The sequence below is a fragment of the Porites lutea genome, chromosome 1, assembly GCF_958299795.1.
Source record: "Porites lutea chromosome 1, jaPorLute2.1, whole genome shotgun sequence".
NCBI lineage: Eukaryota > Metazoa > Cnidaria > Anthozoa > Scleractinia > Poritidae > Porites > Porites lutea.
The window spans coordinates 42,212,801-42,234,239 of NC_133201.1; the positions used below are offsets into that span (position 1 = coordinate 42,212,801).

The 21,439-nt window shown below is 39.1% G+C and overlaps 1 protein-coding gene across 2 annotated transcripts; it reads right to left on the bottom strand.

Moving 5' to 3' along the window:
• Nucleotides 1-1,569: 1,569 nt before the first annotated feature.
• Nucleotides 1,570-14,319, bottom strand: LOC140951522 (tRNA wybutosine-synthesizing protein 5-like). Of its 2 annotated transcripts, none has more exons than XM_073400795.1 (10): nt 13,861-14,319; nt 9,468-9,534; nt 8,387-8,512; nt 7,757-7,806; nt 6,638-6,730; nt 5,588-5,767; nt 3,577-3,646; nt 3,040-3,105; nt 2,270-2,347; nt 1,570-1,773 (listed from the first exon to the last, which is right to left on the bottom strand). In XM_073400795.1, exons 1-10 carry the CDS (start codon nt 14,292-14,294, stop codon nt 1,651-1,653), a joined length of 1,287 nt encoding a protein of 428 aa, XP_073256896.1. In that variant the 5' UTR covers nt 14,295-14,319; the 3' UTR covers nt 1,570-1,650. The 2 variants fall into 2 exon arrangements, with proteins under 2 accessions (XP_073256896.1, XP_073256889.1); XM_073400788.1 differs by lacking the exon at nt 13,861-14,319 and adding an exon at nt 10,923-11,435.
• Between the last annotated feature and the right edge of the window lie 7,120 nt (nt 14,320-21,439).

Below are 21,439 nucleotides of genomic sequence, written 5' to 3' on the forward strand. Positions count from 1 at the left end.
ATGCAAACGGCGTTTGGATTTCTCATCAAAAGCGAAGCTTTTTTTTCGGTTCATGATCGTCTATGTTCTAAACCATTTGTATCATCTTACAACATAGATGAAACAGAAGTGTTTAATCAATGTAAACAGAAAAGGTACCCGTGAATAAACATAAAGTCCTTTAATATTTCAATGTGATCAGTGTGCTGACATCAAACTTTTGGCGTTTCTCGCTTTTGACTACATCCAATTAGAAGAGAAATGTAAATACAATTTTTAGTCATTTCCATGCTAATAGGCAGAAGGATTCGGTAAAAAATGCGGTTTTTTCGCTACTGAAAAAATAAAAGGCAAAACTTATGCCAGATTGAAACAGCAGATGAAACAGAAGTATTTATATATAATCAATGCAAACCGAAAAGGTACCTGTGAATAAATATAAAGTCCTTTAACATGTCAATGTGATCAGTGTGCTGACATCTAACTTCTGGCGTTTCTCGCTTTTGACTACATCCAATTAGAAGGAAAATGTAAACCTCATTTTTAGCCATTTGCATGCTAACAGGCTGAAATCGCTCCCAAAAAGGATTGGTCGAAAAATGAGGTTTTTTTCGCTACTGAAAAAATAAAAGGCAAAATTTATGGCAGTTTTAGCTGATCTATTCTAATGCGCAATTTTTACAATGACAGGCTTCTTCAGTCGCTTTACAAAAACAAATTCGTGTGGCTCAAGATTGAAATAAAATAGAACTTTGACAATGGCTACGCTTTTTATAGATCGTACGTTTATGTCTAGTAGAAAAGAATTTGAACTTGTCTAAAACTTCTCTCAGCTTACAGTGAATAAACAAGGCATCTCAAGGGAGTGCAATATCAACACCACGCTTAACTTTTTCAAGTCTCAATACTACGTTCAATACCTCGCGTCGTTGTCCAATTAGTAATAGTGATACAGTCGAACTAACGCTAACGGCCACCTCTCTACAACGGCCACTTTTTTTCGTCCCGGCGGACAAAAAATTTCATACATTGACCCTTGTTTGAAACCTCTCAACAACGGCCACCTCTTTATAACGGCCACTTTCTTCGGTCTCCAAGGTGGCCGTTGCCAGAGAGGTTCAACTGTAGTCTCTATTCCCTTAATGGCTTATGCCGCGATTCTAAAAACAAAACGAGTTATTTCCTAGAGCTGAGTTTAAAGCTTAGAGTGGGACTAAAAGTACATACCGGTGGATTGATGTACGCAAGATGGACTTAAAACTCCTGAGGATCACTAAAACAGTCAAGAACTGGTTAGCGAAATGTATTTCGACTCGACACGACTACAAGAAACAAGCTGCTCAACTGTGATAGTAAGGGCGACAAAAGAGTGGTCACGTGTGGTCATGTTCGGTGTCGGAACTCATCTGAAGTCGATCGGAAATCGTAGTCTGTAGTCGTCAAATTTTACATTCATTATTTCTATTTTTCAAAAACCCAAACAAACAAACAAACAAACAAAAAAAAAACAAAACAATAAAGGTATCTACTCCCTACCTCGGGAAGTGAATAAAACATTTTATCTAATATAACAAGCTGTATGTTGTCTACTTTTTTGAAAAAGTTACTTTTATTTAACGCAATAGTTTTAATTTAAAAATATATTCTAAGACTGCGTTGCTTGAAGTAGATTCAAAGCTCCTCTTTAGGGGCTGTCTCTAGTTCCCCCGTGGATTCAACTTGATCAAATCCAGCCACTTGATCCTCAATAAGATCCTCGATGCTGGCCAGCCCGTTTTCTACAACACTGACAGCCTAAAATAAAACCATAAAAGAATAAATTTCCTATGGGATAGCACATTCCAGGCGTTCAGATGGTCGAGTGTGGCGCGAAGTGTTTCAGATGGTGGGGTGTGGTGCCAACTCCGAGAGCGGGAAAAAACCCTACCGCACCCCCTAACTATTCTCTTTGAACAGTCCCCACAAGGTTACCCAATGTATAAATCGGTAGAGGCTTTAGGTTAGAGTGCTTGTACGAGATTTAAAAATTCCGCAGGTTGTTTGACTTCTTATTGAGAAGCACAATGGTCGCGAATCAATGAGTCAATAGTAAAGACAGCTGTAAAATCGATGCAACCGCTTGTTACACTATACTAAAGCGTATGAAATTCCTGAGAACGTTAGGCCTCTCTATTTGCTGGTCAGCTACAGACAAATAATATTAAGCAGGTTATGCTATCCAAAAGGAAACAGGATGTTTATCATAGGATGCGAAAAACTCTAACTTTTGTAATATGCAAATACTGCTTACCGAACTGTCTCCCTCCAGCCGAATGATATCACCTGTTGTAAGTTCACCATTGTTATCTGTGTCTATTGCCTCAAATACCTGAAACAAGACGAAAATGGTAGATATGGGATGACGCCTACTAACAGTCATGCATCAGCTTAGTGTCCCTGCATCAGCTTAGTGTCCCGTGTGGAGGGACTTTGCTTGGTGTTACTTGACACCTCTCCCAATAGACCAATTCCGATATATTAAAATTCATACTTGGGTGCGAGACTTGGGGGAATAAAACAAAAGAAGTCATCTTGAGGCTCAGTAATGAATAATACATTTCTTTTGTCTTATTCCTCCAAGCCTCGGAGCCAAGTATGAATTTCAATATATCGAAAATGATCTATAGAGAAGAAAAGTGTGACGTCACAAAAATTCAAGTTTATGAAACTATGGGATTGGTTAGCATATTCCTCCAGTCGAAACGTCCCTAGCGGCGAGGAGCAACGACAAACGGCTGTATTCCCGTAAGTGGCCATTTCCCATTGCCTGAATTTGGCTAAAATTCGTGAGACTTCTCTTTTAAAGATTCCCAGAATGAACATTTTTTGATCACTAGGTTGAACACCCTTGTGAATATAACAGCTATGAAGTTTCATTTTGACACTCGTGCATTTTCACACAGTATTTAGAACCGGGGAAAGTTCGGGAAAATTTTGGCGGGGTGCGGTGCATGTTTGTCGGGTCTGATCCAGAACTTGCAGTATTTTCCAAATTTCAAGTAGATTTACAGAAACTATTACCTTTCTAGCAGCGGAAGAGAACTGTTCATTCCATACAAATGGTTGATCACCTACAACCCCGGGCTCCTACAAGTTCAATTAAAAATTATTTATCAGAATTACCCAAGGCTTGAAACCACCTTATAATAACGTTCGTCAAAATTGTTGTAGATCAGGAACCGATTGTCTCTTGCGTTGACACACCCACGCGACTCGGCAAGTGTCACGCACTTTTATTTCATAAACATTTCGAACAATTGAAACTATACAGTTATCAGTTTTGTTTGAAGAATAACATTCACTTTATTGATTGATGTTTTGAACCTTTCAGTGTAGGTATATATACGTATACTGAGGTCAAACCAAGAATACTTGAGGACCAACCTTGACTAGGGATAGAAAGGCCATACAAGACTCCACTAAGTGCTATTGTGACAGTCCCTAATTGTCCAGGGTAGCCTCATATTTGTCCAATTAAGGGAACTGCTAGTCTTATGGAGGTGCAGGTTGAGACAAACCTGACTATACAGACGAGATATTTAGACATATAACTCTTACATTCTTCAAAAGTTCCTCGAACTCCTTGAAAGTCTTTTTGCCCGACTTGACCAGAGATTGGAGCTGATCCCTTGAAAATCAAAGCAGAAAACTAATTTAAAACAAAGTCAAGCGAACAGTCTTTTTTGCCGAAAAGAATGCGCGACTTTCGGTGCTCAATTTTCCGCTCTTCCATTGGTCAATTCAGTTCGTAGATCTGTCCGCGCCGTCGTCAATGTGTTAGAGAGCTTAAGCTAAGGCGTTTTTTGAGCGAAGCACGTCAACTGGAAATGGGGTCTTTTCCCTTTTCATGTACCATGACGCTACTAAATTGGATCAATTTAGGTTTCTGGGAAACTGCGCACCTACCCCTCCCCTAAGCCTTCATTTTGCCCTAAGTGAGAAGTAAGTGCTAATGTTAGCTTAGGGGAGGGGTAGGTGGGCAGTTTCCCAGTTGATCCACTACATTTGTAAAGCTAAGTGTCTTTACTCGTATAATAATAATAATAATAATAATAATAATAATAATAATAATAATAATAATAATAATAATAATAATATATTTTTTAATAATAATAATAATAATAACTTTATTCATAGATTCAAAAAATAGACTATTTACAGATTGAAGAATATGAATATTAAAATATTATATATATTATATATATTATATAATATATATAATATTATATTTATTATATATATGATATATATTAAAATATATAAAATATGTAATAATAATAATAATAACAATAATAATAAAGTATAGAGAAGATTAGCCCCTAAATGTTGGCAAAACCACTCCCCAAGAATGTAAAACGTTTCACTTTCGGTTGACGTGCGTCGCTCACACTTTCTTTCCCGGTAAATCTCCTACTGTCCAAAATCTGGCGATCACTTCAAAGGAACACTTCTCTAAAAATATTGGAACGAGCGTTACGCGGTCTAAACTCTTATTAGACTGTTGTAATCGCTCAGATAGTGTGGAACAGCGCTTAATGAAGAGCTCATTCCACCCTGTTTTCCTCTTGACGTCGTCAACGCGGCCTGGAATTGGCTTACCTCTCATAAGCAGCCACACTTTGTTTGCCGCAGTCGTCAAAAGAAGTCCTTTTGACTTAGTCAGAACCGCATTCTTGTCTCAGGAATCAATTCGGAAGGCAGACAAGAGAAAGTGTTTCATCCAATATTATCTTAAGTTAACATCAAGAAAAGAGTTTTTGAAGAATGAAAAGTGAATAGCAGTCAGGGCTGTCATTAAGAGGAGGGGGCTACTATAAACGTGGCCCCCGGCTACTTTCATAGGAAAATAGAAGAGAAATAGAACCAAAAGAAAGCCCTAGCTGTTTGATTCCCCGCCTACTTGTAACAGCCCTGGCAAATACTTCGGTGTCTGGACATTAGATGAAACGTAGTCTCCTGTTTGACGTCCCTCAACTCCACTAGGAGACTGGTCACTGGGGAAAAGAAAGCGCGCAGGGTGGGGCCGCTGGTAATTGGAAAGAGAAGAAGAGGGCATTACATTTTTAAACTTTACGGTATGTAGATTTGATAACTATCTTTTCAAAAGCGCTCCTCTGAGTAGAGATTTTTGAAAAAGCCGTTTTGCTGCACTCGTGTGGTTGGATGAAAACAGGTTTTGAAAACGATTACGTCATAGTGTTGGATACCAGTAAATGCGCATGCTCCACGAAAGATGTACATACCTCTTCAGTCACCATTTTCACATAGACCACAATGCACCTTATTATCCCTCTAAGATTTTGCATAACAATGGTCTTCTTTTTCTCTAGGGATGACCGTAATACCCAGAGGAAATTGGAAAAAATGACCATGCAAAAATTTTTGGGGTAAACAAGGTGCATTATGGTCTGTATGTGGACGGGCAAAAACGATTCAAAAACGCAACGTGTGGACGCAGATTTTTTAAAAGGAGAAAAAATCCCCCTCTTAAAACAAAAACGAATACGTGTGGACGGGGCGTTAAACACCGATCGACCCTCGGGAAAAATCAATGAAAATAATGACTTACATTAAATCTGGAGGACCTGCTTGTTCCTGATCACTGGATTCTGCTTGAAGTGAGGAGAAGTTAAACTTGTCTAAAGTTTGATTAGGTTCCATATTGCAGTCCTCTGGGATGAAATTTACTTTGTGCGTCCACCAAACGTTAACAGCTATGTTCCGATCATATGACCGTACTTGATGAAACCTGTTTGGGAAATAGGGAAATTGTGGTGAGTAGTAAGATCAGCTCCATATTAGAGAGCTTTTACAGATTCTGCAGGGACGAGAAGGACTGCGTGTACGAGATTTTCTCAATAGTAAGTAGTGCGCGCGCGTGAGGCAGCGTCATTTTGGAGGGAAAACGTGGTAGCGGTCGTCAGTCCACTACGAGGGGTCGTAGTGGCGGGAACAAGTTATCAGATGTAAGAAGTTTTATCATTTTGCTATCGGGAGAGGGCTTAACCTCCTTCAATAACGATAACAGTACTAACTTTTCCGGTGAAAAAAAAAGGACAATGAAGAATTGACAATACGCGAAAAAAACTTTAAATCAAATCTCGTACTCGTAGTCGGTCTCGTCCTCCAATCTAAAGGTCTCTATTCACATAACAGTTGGATTGTCAATTTTCTTTGCAAAGTTTGCACGCGAGCAGCGAAGACCATTCGCGTCGTTGTTTTTAATGGTGCTGGCTGCGATAAGAGATGGACGGATTTGAAGAGGAAAAGATACAGTGAAACCTTCACTCATGATCACACCCCAAATGTAAAATATATCATCAAGTCAATCACATTATAATAGGACTAGTTTTCATGGTCCTTGAGTGGTCACATCAACAGGGTGTCACTGTATGTTGTTAAATCGCTCTTAACTAGCTCCTCTGTAAAATGTATGCTGACTGACTACCTCTGAGCCTGGAACAGGCTTAATAATAATTATAAAGGAGAAACAAAGCTCAGTGACCCCCTCCGGCCAGTGAGACATCAAGTGCGTACAAGTTGTCAGGTGTAAAAAACGACTTAGTACCCTCAGGTGTTTTAACCACATGTAGGTAAGCCATAATGTGTTAAAACTTACCACTTGTACGGTATAAATAAACAGTCTCCTGGTTCCATTGTTACATTAAAGTACTCAACATCTTTCAGACTGGGATACTTGACAAAATCAACCCTAAAATAAAAGGTATCATGTGTGAACACTGTATGTTATAGGTCAACCATTTAAAAATAGTTTTCACCTACAAGTAGGTTACACAAACGGTACAGCTAATGCATTTAATGTAAAATTACAAATGGTTAATAGAACAGATTGTGTGGGTTCCACATACTATCAAGGGTCTGCAAACAAGAGGTAGTCAGTGTTGTTTTTCTCCTTTTGTCTAGACAAATTACTTTACTTATAATCACCACTACAGTTTTAATGGCTGAACTTCAAACCATACAGACTTGTAGTTTATCTAACATATGAGAATTAAATGAGGTCGCATAATATGTGCAGGTAAACATGACTATAAAAAACTATCTATTGGTTTTTATCACTCTGTAAGTACAGCAATTTCTCTGACTTAATAATACTTTATTCAAATACATATACATATGAACACAATATATTACTTGAAAAGGCGGACTGCAAGGTTAGCCCTATAAAAGGTCCCCTAAATGAACTTTAAAATATAAAAAAATGAAAAATACAGGTAAAAATTATTAGAGTTATAGATACAAACTGGTACAATGGTAAGAATGATAAATTATTTAAAGTGAAAATACATACAGTTAAAATATTATGAGCTATTATGTCAATAAATTTTCATCCAAATGTAAATTGTTCTAGGCTTTGATGATTCTCACAGAGAAGGAGCACTTAATAAGAGAGTTAACTCAGAGGATGTTGAACTTTGTTGTCAGAATAATTTTTATCTAAGGTAATTTTTATTTTTCCTTGTTTTTGGGTATGGTAATGTATGCTAATGAAGTTGAAACAAAAGAAAAATAAAAATTACCTGATATAAAATATTAACTACAACATTGTCATTATGCCCTAGGCCAGGTCTCTTTTTGCCATGGGTTGGAACATAAAAAGCATTATTTTATCAATAACCTGTCCTTCGTCTAGCAAGAGGAGGATTGCTATAACTCAGGAATTTGGGACGACCAGTTAAAATGGATTCAATAAGCAGCTAGTCATAAGATGCCCTACCGATCAACATCCACTCCAGAATATCCACCAGATGGAAAATCAATAGGCACCTATGAACAAACAGTGTATGAAAAAACAAATAAAAATCCAAGATCAAATAGCAAAAAAAATTGCCTCAATTTTTCCACAAATGTGCCATGCATTTTGCTTATGAGATTTCCTGCTTAATATGAATGTTAAAAATAAAAAAATACAGGGTTATTATGAGAGCTCAAACAGTGGTTTTGCCAATGAGAGTGTCAGTGTTATGAAAGTGTCAACTGTATTTCAGTTAAAGAGTTTAATCAGATTCAAAAACTAATATATGTAAACTGGGCCTGAAAAAGCAGCCAACATCTTGAGATGCCACCTACATGTAAGGTTTTCCCACTAAATGACGTCTGAGAAATAAGCACAGAAATTCCATTACTGATGATGTGTTACTACCCAGGACTGGGTAGTGCTTCTGATTGGATGAAACAAAATAATTTCCAACTAATAAGAAGCTCTACCCAGATCTGACTAGTGCCCATCTTCAGTAAGGTATTTCTGAGCTCTTTTTTCTCAGACATCATTTTGCCAGAAAAACACTGGTGGTGTCGCGAAATATCTGCCGTTTTCTCAAGCTTGTGAAATGACTGTTCAACACACCTTGTCCTTGTATTTCTTGTAATCTATAAATAAGAGTTCTTTTGTTCCACTGAACAGACAGTTGATGTTGTCCACATCATCATTGTGCAAGACTGATTTAGTTCCACCGCTACTAAACCACATCACCTAAATTGATAGATGAAATAGAATACAACTGAATGATAACCATAAGCCAGGCTGTATACACTGTAAAATTCTATGAACAAAGTTCTGTTGACAGAAATTCAATACAACAGGCACCAAATGTTCAAAAGATGGACATTTTCCAGGTCAAAATTAAATTCAGGCTAAAATTTTTTCGGCTAGATTGATCATCTACCAGTAATTCCTTTGTCTTCTCCTAGCCCTAATTCCCTGGGGGGGGGGGGGTACTCCCATATATGGGCTATATAGGTACGTGCCGCAGAATAGGGTATGGTTTTTGAGGTCCTCGGTCCTTAAATAGGGTATCTTTTTTGACCCTTTTGTTTCTGTGTCCCTGGTGTGGTCCTTAGATAGGGTAGCTTAATTGTATTGTCTTATACTGGAGCGTGAAAACGCCCGCCTAAACGAACGGGTTTTTTTTTAAACTTGATGTATCCGTTTTAGTATTAACAAAATGATTTTGCAACAGAGGTTTAATAGCCGTTAAGTGGGTAGATATCCTTGAATAGGGTGTCATTTTTCGGCTTTCGGCCTTAAAAAGGGTATCAGTTTTTGCTTTCTTAGTCCTTAAATAGGGTTAGGGTTCACGAACCTTCGTGGCACACTCCTATCCAAAATTCGCGGGAGTACCCCCATCCCCGAGCCCTAATTATTCACGAATCAGGGCTAGGACACAAAAGAATCAACCTAGCTGGTTAAAAAATTTTAACCTGAAGACTTAATTTTGACCTATAACAGATACAATGTAGAATTACAGGATAAATCCCGATCCAGTTGATACATGTACAGCTGTAGACTGCAGGTATAATGCAATCCCAATTGCACTATCCAGGTGACAGTCAGTAATTTATCTGGTGGATAGAGTTTTTCATTTTTTGAACAACTAGGGCCTGCTTCCTATAACCACTCTATATTAGAAATAAACGAGTTGGCTAACCGTGTCAACAAGCATGTCCTGTATAACATCTTTGCACAAGAGAGGTGGTGGAAGCAATACATCTTTCCTGGTGAAGGACCAAGAATATTAGCTGTAATATTTTGATAAAAAAAAGATTGTGAAAGACAAAAACTTTAATAGCAGGAAAAAAGGAGCTGTGAATGCATAAGTGACTAGAACAATACAATGTGGTACTATAAAACAATTTTCAGTTAAAGCTAATAAGGGTTAAGTCATTTCTTTGAAAACAAAGCTAAATCCCCTCCCCAAATTTATTTGCCCAAACCATATGCAGCCATATTCAAAATGTTTCATTTGTAAAGCCAGGGATTGGCGGGCAAGGACAAGCCCCTACTATACAAAAAGTGGTCCAAAGCGCAGGCACCTCAAATAGTGTTTGTCCAACTTGTTACCTACACATGTGGCTTAGCTTCCAAGCCTGGCAGAACTGTCTCTACTGATGAGGTGAAGGGGTGAAGTGAAAGGTTAGTCACTGGTGCCTTAAAACAAGTGGCTTTGAACAAGCGAACCTCCACAGAATGGGAAAGTCATCCTCCTGTTACAAGGGTAAGGAAAACCATGATATCAAACCTCTGCTGCCAGCACTTTCTACATCTACAGATAGAAAAGGCTATAAAAGTGAATCAAGAAAGAATGTCATAAGATTGTGGTGTCCCTAAGGTGCAAATGTTGCTTTCCGTCCAGCACATCCTGTAGCCAAGTCAGCTCCAACTGCAATTCCCTGTTTTCACTTGGATCTTGTTGATGAGACTGAGATGGGGACCTGTTGTTTGGACAGAACATTTCATGGCCATCATACACCATAGCCCAGGCCTGGAACCAAGAGCAGCCACTCCAGTATCATCACCCGGTAAGAGTGTAACATGGAAAACAGCAGTTTTGTGTGATAACAATTATGGCATTGCATGGCACAATGATGTCACCAATGCCACTGTGTTGGAACAGGCTGGTTACATGACATTCAATGCCAGCATCGCTGAAATTTGCAATTTTTGACAACTACTTGCAGTGGTGAAGCCCATAACACTACACCCTGATCTTCACTGGAGCCATCAGTTCTTTGCACTCTCTCCTTAATACCTTCACAATTGCCCAAAACTGCCCATCGCCTCCCTCCCCCTCACCCCCCCCCCCCCCATTCCACCACCACCAAAGAAATCCACTGAACTATCCTGACACAAGACCCAATATATCCAGCCATATTCAAAATGAGCGGAAGTTCATTTATCATTATTACGCTTTGAACAGTATATTTACTTTCCTTTGTTCTATGCGCGAAAACAAAGGAAAAAGAACTTTTACAAAAACAGCTGTCACAGCTGTATACATGCAACGATAGAAGCCGTATTAAACACTGAACCACGATAGATGAATGCCAATGGGGCAGCACTATTTCCTCAAAAAATGAAACGAAACAAAACAAATGCTACTCACTGAAGAAAAGGAGGAACACCATGTACCATATAAATATCCTTATTTTCGTAAGTTGCTACAAACTCCTTGAAGCTCATATCAATCGGGGGGTTCGTGCGAACTTCCTTTTTACGTTGCTCCGCAACAATTTGGAAATCACTAGACTCGGTAAAAGACGAGAAATATTCATCACTCCACTTTGTGAAAGCTGGAGAAAGTTTAGCTCCACCTCTTATCAACACTGGCTTAACAGGAGCCACATAGGTTTCGAAGAACTTCTCAGGAGTTGGAAAATCCGAAATCGTTTCCAGCGAACGTTTTGCGCTTCTTGCTCCAAGAGGCTCCAAATGACCCGGGTGTTTTGTCAAATGCGGTTCATCTGACGAAAATTTCGCTACCGGAATCAGTAAGAGTTGTAAACACACTACGACGAGGTGACCTGAAGTGAATATTTTCTTCTTCATGCTGTGAAGATGAGTTATAAATAATTCCTATCTAAGTGACATGAACGGAAAATATACTCGTTTTGCAATGCGTAGGTTGTGTAAGCTAAATGAAGTGTCGCTTGCTGTGCCACAGGATGCCCACACAGATCAATGAAACGGAAGATTCGACAGGTGTGGGGTGAAAGGTGTGTATATGAATGATCTGGCAAGGAAAACCCGTCACCTCCGAACAACTTGTGTTCATTATCCCCTGGTCAAAAATTTTGTGGCATGGTAGTTAAAAATAGATATTTTAGTGCAATAAAAAATAAAATATAATAGAAAAAATAACCAAACGATCCTGCCTGACCCGTTTCCTCTCACCGATACCGCCGCCCATACGTTTCTATTCCAGAAAGACTTTTTTAGGATTAAAACCCATTGTGCTTAAAAATTTCTCCCTGTATTGTTTCTCCTTCAACTGTTAAAAAACCTTTCTGAATGATTATTTATTGCTCGCCGTCAAAAAACCACACTCACAAAAGGATTGCCGATGGCGGGTGGTCACTAAATGAGCTGTGTTTCACTAAAGCTGCCTGTTCAACAAAACCTGTTTTTCCGTTTTTACAGACTCTTTTTATTGCCCTAGCAAGTTATTCTTCACTAAATGACTTAGCCTGCGAGCAAGCTCTCCTATTTGGGCGAGTGAAGCGAGTCTCGCGAGAACGCGCGAGGGAGCAGCGAAGCCACGAGGGGCGTTCTCGCGAGGCTCACTTCGCTTGCCCAAATAGGAGAGCTTGCTCGCAGGCTATAAATGAGTTATTTCTTCCAGCAATATTAATCCGCTGTTACGTCGTGCTTGAATTTATTTGCTAAGACAGACAAGGCAATCACGAACGCAAAAAACTTTTGGACTTGAGCTAATATATCCGACAAAGATCAGTATTGAATCAGTCTCTATTTCTGGATTTCCGTTGAAACCTTTTTTACGATCATTGGGTCGAATCCGCAATATCCTATTGGTAATGCCCTAACCTGCTGGTGTTGAAATTTCTTGTTTTTACTATGAACTCTTAAATAAGGCCGTGATATGACGCCAGTAAATTGGACGTGGCACCGTAGTGACCAACTCGAAAGCCTTAGCTACTTAAGCCACTGAGCCATTTTTAGCCGGTTTTCACCACGTATGTAACTTTTTGTTATCATTTAGTTCCTGTGCTTGTAATATATTATAGTGCCAAAAATAACAAATCTTCGTGAAAAAATCTAAAATTTATAGCACACGTTATTTTCGCTTAAAATTGGCCGGTTTCGTTTGTCACGGCCATAAACCCTCGGCCTCCTCGCCCTATATCTGATGTAAAAATAAGTAAGCGACTTCAATATTTTGGGTAGCCAAGGTGGAATTTCCCATATGACGCAAATTCATCCCGGTTTTAAATATGGAGTCAAAGAAATTAATTCATAAAACACGCGGCATTTTTCTTCAACGAAAGAAAGTTCATCGTTTGTGGTACTATTTTTGACTGTACTCTGTTGTCAAAAGGATTCGGGAATACACATATCATATATTGGACATTTCTCCAAAAGTCATCCCTTTTCAACCACTAAACACTTAAAATCTATTTAAGATTGAATCAGTATTTTAGGACACAGATGTAACGATTGGCTTTTCTTGCGGATAACACTTCCGCTATCAAAAGAGACGGACGTAAGGGTTTGTATTGAGCCTTCCGCACAAATTTCAAGAGCATACTCTTCCAATTTAAGATAACACCAATTTCTTCTTACCACTCAACTGTTCTTTTTTTAAATAAACATTAACTTACCGTCTCCACGACATTAACGTTGAAAACGTGAAATGCAGGAGACAGGTATAATAATACCTTTGATTAAGATCGCAGGTGTATTATAAATTGAACCTTTAAAGGTTCAATTTAAAAATGTAAGATAAAAGGTCATTTCAACATAGCAAATTTTACATATTTACATATACGATTTGACAAGTGAATTGATTTCTGTTTAAGTAGTATGTGAAATGCAACAGTAATCCAAGGAATAGAATCGTGTATACTTTCAGGGATATATTTGCACCGATGAAAATCTATATTTTTTACAGCTGCTGTTCTGTGGTACTATAGTGTGCGGGAAAATTACTAAAGAGTAAAACTACCGCTGGCAGCGTCTTCCACGATGCCATGCAGTAAAATTATTCATAGAACAAAGTTGCGCAATTAAAATGGCTTTTACTTCTTGTTGATCTCACAACATACCTGTATTAAACGATCGAGACTTATAATAAATGTTATTTCTCCCACTATGTAACATTTCTCTAAATGAATATCAGCATCTATAGGCCTTTGTAAATAAACTGAACAAAGCAGAATTATTTAAATAAACTGCTCGTGCAAAAGCCCTATGATGATGTAAACGACAAAATCATTACTATTGACCTCTTGAGTGATTATAAAGCTAGTTAGTGCATAATCCGCGAAGCTTTATTGTTATCTATGCATAATATTTATTTTACTTACTGTATAAACGATGGAACTCCGTTCACCATGTATACGTCTCGCTTTTTATAAGTCTCCACGAACTCTTTGAAAGACGCACGTCTTAAATCCCCTTCCGTTCGATTCTCCTTCTTCCCATATTCAATATCGATCATAAATGTTTCTGCTTCTGGGCTACTCAAGAAATAATCGTCGGTCCATTTAACGAAAGCCGGGGAAAGTTTCGCAACAGATTTAAACAGCACCGGCACATTAGCGGTAACATAGTTTTCGAAGAAGTCGCGTGGCTGAGGAAAGGCTGAAAGTGTTTTGACCGAGCTTTTGTTGTGTTTTGATCCAAGTGGCTCCAAATGACCCAGAAACAGGGAGAGGTCCTCGGCATTATCAGAAACAGAATTTTTCGATACAAGAGAAATCACAAAAAGAGAAATAAAAAACTTGGAAGCTAAGACCATGATGAGTTAGTAAACATAAAACAAGTGGCGAGTCATTATGAAGTTTAAAACGCGATCAAGTCTAAATTTACATGTTAAGGATTATGCATGTATCAATATTAATCACCATTATAACCACTAGTAATGACGTCCTAAATATTAAGAGTGAATTAGTTATCTTTACTTCCTGTTTTGTGATAAAAAAGGTAACACATTTTCCCAATACGCCAATATAATTGATATCAAGAAAGTTAAAGAACTGAGTCCAAGCCCAAAAATTGCGTCGTTTCCCTCGCCCAAATTAGTTTTTTCTTTCGAAAATAGCCCTAGAATAAGTATTTCCTTTTCAATTGATCCAAATTCCAACATCCTTTCTTTTGTGAAATCATGATCAAACTTTGTTAATGGACATTAATATTACCTTCTATAATTACCAAAAAAAAGTCCTACTGAGAAGACAAGTTTCACGTAAGAAACAGTGAGTGAGACATTTACCGGACAAAAAGGGTTAACTTAAGAAACCTAAAAGATGATAAACTGTTTGTAGTTTCGTTTCGTCACAATATGGTTTTAGTGGATGAATCTGAGTGAAATGGTCGATTTGAATTACCTAACAGAAGACAAATTCATTAAACAGCTCCTTCTAATTTTATAGTTCAAGCTTACTTGTTTCTTCACTTCCCTTTCTATCGTTGTTTTGCAACCTCTCTCTATATAGCTACAATGCTTTCATGATCAGTGACAATGCAATATACGAAAAGAAACCTGGGCTGTTGTTCACTTTCAACGAGAAAAACTCCCCTTATAGACTCAATCACCTCGTTGAATGACTGCGAACTCAGTGGTCAGGGTTCTATCTAGGATTTATCATTTGGTGGAGAAGTCCTGAGTGGCCGAAGGCGACAAGCTTCCTAGAGGGGTCCGCCCTCCCCATCCCCGGATGAAATCTGGTGCATTTTGAGACACAATTTTGAGAAATGTTACAGTGTGTGCACTAACCTCGTCGCCTCTTGATGATTTTTTCGATATAGTTACTTATATACTGTAATGATAACAATATTTTTTTGGAGGGAAGCTGGGCATTTTGGGGGGGAAGCTTCTACCCCTCAAATACCCTAGATAGAACCCTGGTGGTGCATCTAGCTAAGGGCTAAGGGGGGCCCCGGTGATCCAGACCCTGAGATAAGGGAGGCGGAGTCCTCAAAAAATTTTGTTTCGGCCCTTCGGGCTTCACTTTACTCAAAAAAAGGGGTGGAGGGGGGGGGGGAAAGCCCCCCTGGGCCCCTCTCCTGGATCTGCCACTGGAACTAGCCTGCGTAGCTGGCGTGATTTTGGCAGGCAAGTGCGTTACGTAGTTTCTTGGATCAACGGCTCTCCCTTCGCGCTGCCAAGAAATAAAACCCCGAGCACAACAACCCTGCCAGCTACGTAGGTTAACAGCCACCAGTCCCAGAAAAGACACCAGGCACCAGTCCTATAAAAGGCAACAAGCACCAGTACTGATAAAAGGCACCAGGCACCAGTCCTATAAAAGGCGGGAAACTTGTCGCGAAACTCATGCATAGCTCTGGCTTTGATTCATGGACTTATCATTTTTCTCACATGGGAAAAAACATCGCTCTAAGTCTGAACGGCTAGACCTCATTTTCGGGGGAGGAGGGGGTACTCAACCAATATTTGTGTTTAGGTGAGCCGGTGGAGGTTTGAAACTCCGACCCTGGGGTTAGGAGAAAAAATTCCTAAAATACATACACCAATACCTTGTTTAGGACAACCCCTCAAGTTTATTACCCTATTTAGGAAAAACTAAAGTAGAAAATGCCCGTCGTCTTATTTTACAGCCATTTTTTGGCAATTGCAATTGAGCAAATTCACGTTAAAGGCTTTTGTATACTTGGAGGACAAACAAAAGTTATCTTGCAAATCAAATCAGTCGTGGAGGCAACACCCTGTTGACAGACTCACACGAAATTATATTCCCTGTTTAGAAGATTCTAACCCGAAATTATATACCCTGTTTATAAGAGAGAGAGATCAAAAACCATACCCTGTACGTCCAGCGGCACATCCCCAAGGTCATCCCCGTATAGGCCTTATAAGGGAGTATCCCCCCCCCCCCGAGTTTACGACAGCTTTTCAGTGAGTATATCCAAGTATGAACACATTAAATCACACCAAGAGATAATTCTCCTTTGATCACAAGTTTCACCAATTAAGCCTCTCTCTTGGGTGCGGGGTACTTGAGGGTCTCAAAAAGCATGCGGCGTAGGAGCACCACTGGAGATATATGCTACGTATTCACCTTGGCCAGTCATAGCATGCAGAGAAAATTTTAAAAAGTGGTTCTAGCGCATGCAGCTGCATGTAACGTCCTCAAATTTTTTCAGTAGAATCGTTCGGAGTGAAGCTTTAGTTTACAATTGATATCTATATTTTCAGAACAGCTGGCCGCTTTACGGAAATTATTCGACATTAGATTCTCAAACAAACACTGTAATTTCTCACGTGGTTACCTACCGCGTCAAGATGGCTTCGAAAACTGTGACAAGGTCTAATTGCAAACTGGGTCTTTTGCACAAAATTTTGAGAAAGAACTTGCCAGGAATCTCGAGGAGAAACATTATTGCGTGCAGAGCAGACAATGAAGGGCTGCGAGAAAGACAAATAAATAACACTTCTTTTTCTTTATCCATTGAAACGACTAAGCATTAAATACAAAGCGGCAGTCATTTATAATTATGTCGTTCATTTAGACAGGCTATTGATTGTTATGCAAAATACTTACCCAGAAACCTAAAAGAAACTGCAACAAGGAGTGTATTTCATTCGGAAAAAGTTTTCCAACTGGACTATAACGGAGGAAGCTGCTTGCCAGGATCTTTGTTCTGGACATCTTGTAAGTATTGACCAACAATCTTATCTTTCCTAGTAGGCGGAAAAGGAAAATGAAAAACTCGAATTTTTTCTCAGTAGACGTGGTAGAAAATTTTGGCAGCATGTTTCGTTTATACAGCGTTCGAACAAAACTTTAGTTGGGCTTAGTGCGAGAAAATTGGCGCCAATGTATTTGGGTACTTGTGAATGATTAAGCACCGTGATTCGATGTTAAATTCACTGTTAGCGAAAGAAAACAGAGAAACCTCTTTCTTTATTGTAAATAAGTTCGTAAAAAAAAAAGCTGCTTGGAACTTGATTCTGCAGTGTATTTAAGAAAAATGAATGTATACTTTCCAGAACAGAAACTTGGCGCGCATTTTCTCGATAGAGTACACATGCACTTAGATGTTGACTTTACCTAACTGCAAAAGAAAACTTGAAATAAAAGAAACGAAAGAGGCTGGATAGGTTTTTCTTCAGTAGTTTCACTTGCAAGGTTCTGAAGTTAAAGTGGAATACTTGAAATTAGCGCAAACTGTGCTGACATTAGCATCATATCAAGTGGTCTGGCTTAGATTCCGTCAAAGTTATGGTTAAAAGCATAGGTGTGACTGAAATTCCTTTTCTTTTTTAATGTCTTCAACACCTTTGGCTTATAATATACAGTTGTTGTGACAATTTTTGGAATATTTATTTTTTCCAACGTGCCAGATACCGAAGCAAAATGTACCTATCTCCAGTAACAATTGTGTGTGCATTTTCTAGGCCAGGCAGCTCGAGGCAACTTTATTTCCTTTGAACTGGTTTATGCGAAGTTTTAGATGGCGTTTATTGGTAAATGCGCGGGTACTCTAAACCAATTTCATCATAGCAATCGTACCAAAATAATCAAATGTTATTTCAAAGGAGAGAAGAAACTTCGCAAGCATATAGCAAAGCGCCATTTACGTATAAACAGGTATCGTGGTTCCACCCAAAGACTGGACAGAACAAACCAGTTTTGTGGCTATAAAATCCAACGCCATTCCTTAATACTTTTAAAATTCTGAGATTGGTGACTGATTTTAGCCTTTTAGGACAAGAAAGACGTTAATAGGTTTTGGCGCAAAAGGAGAACATTGAAAAATTGTTAATTCAAAATAATTAGAAATCTGTTCCTGGCGCTGAAAATAATTTATTTAAATTAATCATGGTCTCTGGATTTAAAGAAAGAGAATAATAATAATTTTAAGCTGCTGACGTGTGACGCTCTACCAGCCCGTTCCACACTAATGCGTTTTGGCGATTAGTCAACACCGTTAACGATAAAAAAAATGGTCCATGCAGGGAACACTCACGAAAGTGGAGACTTTTTGAGGGGCAAGGTGCATCGTTTTTCATAATCGAGACGGTTCAAGACTGACTTCAAAACCTTCTAACACATCACTTCTTTAGAAGTACTGATTTATGCTCAAAATTATGCTCAACTGAAGGCCAGGTATGCTGACCCTCTCCTAATTATGCTCTTTACCCATTCTTTATCTGCTACATGAACATTTCCACAAAGTCCTCGATATTGCATTTAAAAGGCCCTTTATCATAGAAAAAAAATACACTATTCTTTTAGGTTTTTCTGAGGGAACGGCTGCCTGTGGTATTCAATTCCTAAAATGTCCTGAATAGACTACAAAACAGTCGTTTTTTTCTTTTTTCTTTCTCAAAATCGGTTTTTCATGACGCGAAGCCCCGGCGGTTTCAGAGTCTCACACGCGCGAAGCGCGCAAGCCTTACGCGCACAAGCCTAGAGCGTGTGAGCTAGGCGAGAGAGAAGAAACCTGGGGGTTCAATTCCCCACTTTCCTGGCTTTCCGTTTCCAGCCTCGCTTCGGACCTTTCTTTTGATGGTTGGCGTGTTCCTGGCTAACGCTATTGGCAGCGTTTTACATTCAAACCGGGGTTGACTGAAGAATTAGCAAACATGCCTACCTAGTTTTCAGAAATACAACACAACAGTGATTTTGCTAAAATAAGTACGATATTTTAGCCTGAGAAAGAAGCCCTTTCTCTTCACTCCTCGCTGTTAGCTCGAGATATAGCATTATTCTCAAAATTATGTTTGCATCATAGTTCGTCAGACCCTAACAATCAGCGAAAACGCCAGTATGGATTCTTTCCATGTGTTTTTGATAACACAAAACTGAAAAAAAAAAACAAAAAAAAACAACAACAACAACAAAAACACGCTTTTGTGTTTACTGAGACAAAGCCTAATCACTATACTAATTTATTCATCTGCTAATGGATTTCTTTATCTATATTCATCTTGAGAGCTTCTTTTGTTCTTTCACCTCCTAAATGAGAATTCATTTGAATGGTCACACCAAAGAATTTAATCCACAACCTCGAAAAAGTGTACACCGGCCTGACTAAAATGAAATAGTACCTTGATGAGGTTTCACTTGAATGATCAGGCCAAAGGATTTCATCCATAGACTCGGCAAAATTAAAGAAAGAACTACGGTGGAACCCCGCCTTACGGCCACCTCTTTATTACGGCCACTTTTTTTCGGCCCGGCAAAACGGCCATACATTTTCTCAGAAAAACCCTCGTTAATTAGGTCACCGGCCGGTAATCCGGACAATGACCACATTTTAAAATCCCAAACAGTAAATCTTTTATAATTTCACCCCGTTGTACGGTCACTGACTCGTTTCAAAATTTAGAAAATTAAAATGCTTGAGCCCGATTTTGTATTGTAGTTTGGACTACAGTACACTTAAAATGCATTTTGTGGCGGGTTTTTAGCCGATTTTTAAAAGTGTTTTAGGTACTGAAATCCAAAATGTAATCACATTATAGTACGAAACGTTATATGTAGACTGTTCACAGTCCCCTATTTTTTCGATTCGTGAGATCGTTTAGATATACCGCGTCTTACCGTTACGGGTATCTTGATTTTCAAATGTACCGAGGGGGCGGGCGTCGGGGATTATAGCTCTATTTTTCTCGCTTCCTCCCAAACCGCCCCCGCCCTAAGTAGTTGTGACACTCATGCAAGATGGCAGCCCGTAACACAAAGCGCTCGATCTCGACGATCTTACGGAAAAATAGAGGACTGTGAACAGTCTACTTCATATGAAACATCTACTTCTAAGTTCTTTTATCAAGGTGACTATATTTTACCCTACCAGCACACCTGGTATGCCGCAAGTTATGATAATTATCTGTTTTTTTTTTCTGAATATTAGAAAGAAGCCCGGCAAAGTGACGATGATTTTATACTTGTGGTTTTGCACCTTTTTCGTGCATCTGTCACTTTCCACAGGTGAGTGCAGGGATACTTGCAGTCCCCTTGAAGCCGTTTCTAGTCAAGAGCTTTAATATCGACGACGGCAACGGCAGCGAAAACTTCACATTTTAAATGAATTCCCATTTTTTCAAACTTTGTCGCGTTTATTCCAATTGGCTGAAAATGGCAAATGTAGGTGAATTTCCGTGGAGTGGATTTCTTGAGGAGCGCACTCAAGTTTAGAGAGAGAAAAATAAATTCGTCTTCACTTGTTTACTCCTCCGTCGTCGAAGTCGTGCAAGGACGGTAAAGAAATGTACAAAAACGCGTGATGCACTTGCAAAGTTGTTGTTTTGCTGATATAAACCTATTGCTTTTTTGACGTCCTCGTTGCCGTCGCCGTCGTCGTTGCCCAGTTGCCAAAGCTCCCCAGTGTCGTTACGCAACGCTACGGCTGCGAGGGAGACTAGGATACTTGTGACGGAGTTGGTTGAGTTACAATTCTGCTGTTTTATGGGTCGGGAGGACTCAAAAATCTTACGCTTAATTCTGTATTAATCACAATCTTAATCAAACTATTTTTGGGTCTAATTTGGCTTCCTTAATCAGGTTCAGTACAATCCAAATAATCAGGGCTGACTTGGACCCACGGGCTGAAATAAGTCTCAGCGAATGCTGGAAAGGTTCTTTTATACAGCTGTCTTGGCTTAGATTGTGCTTGAATGGCTCTAGGAAAGGCTGAACCGAGACTTTAACCTGCGTGCAGTTCTGATTTTGACTTTAGGGCTGAAACCGATCCGTAAGTTTTAAATTTGCAGTGTATACATATCTTCCTTTTTTTCTGTACGGTGCAACTAAAAAAAAAAATGAAGCTTTCTCCTACAACTGCATCCCTTCTCAGATCCAAAATCTTTGTAACTAGTTGAACTGGCTACTTACTAGAGCAAAACTGGCTAGCTTGGCGTGCCTGGCTTGGGCATGCTAAGCGGCGATTATCCCATATTGGCCACAACGGGAACCT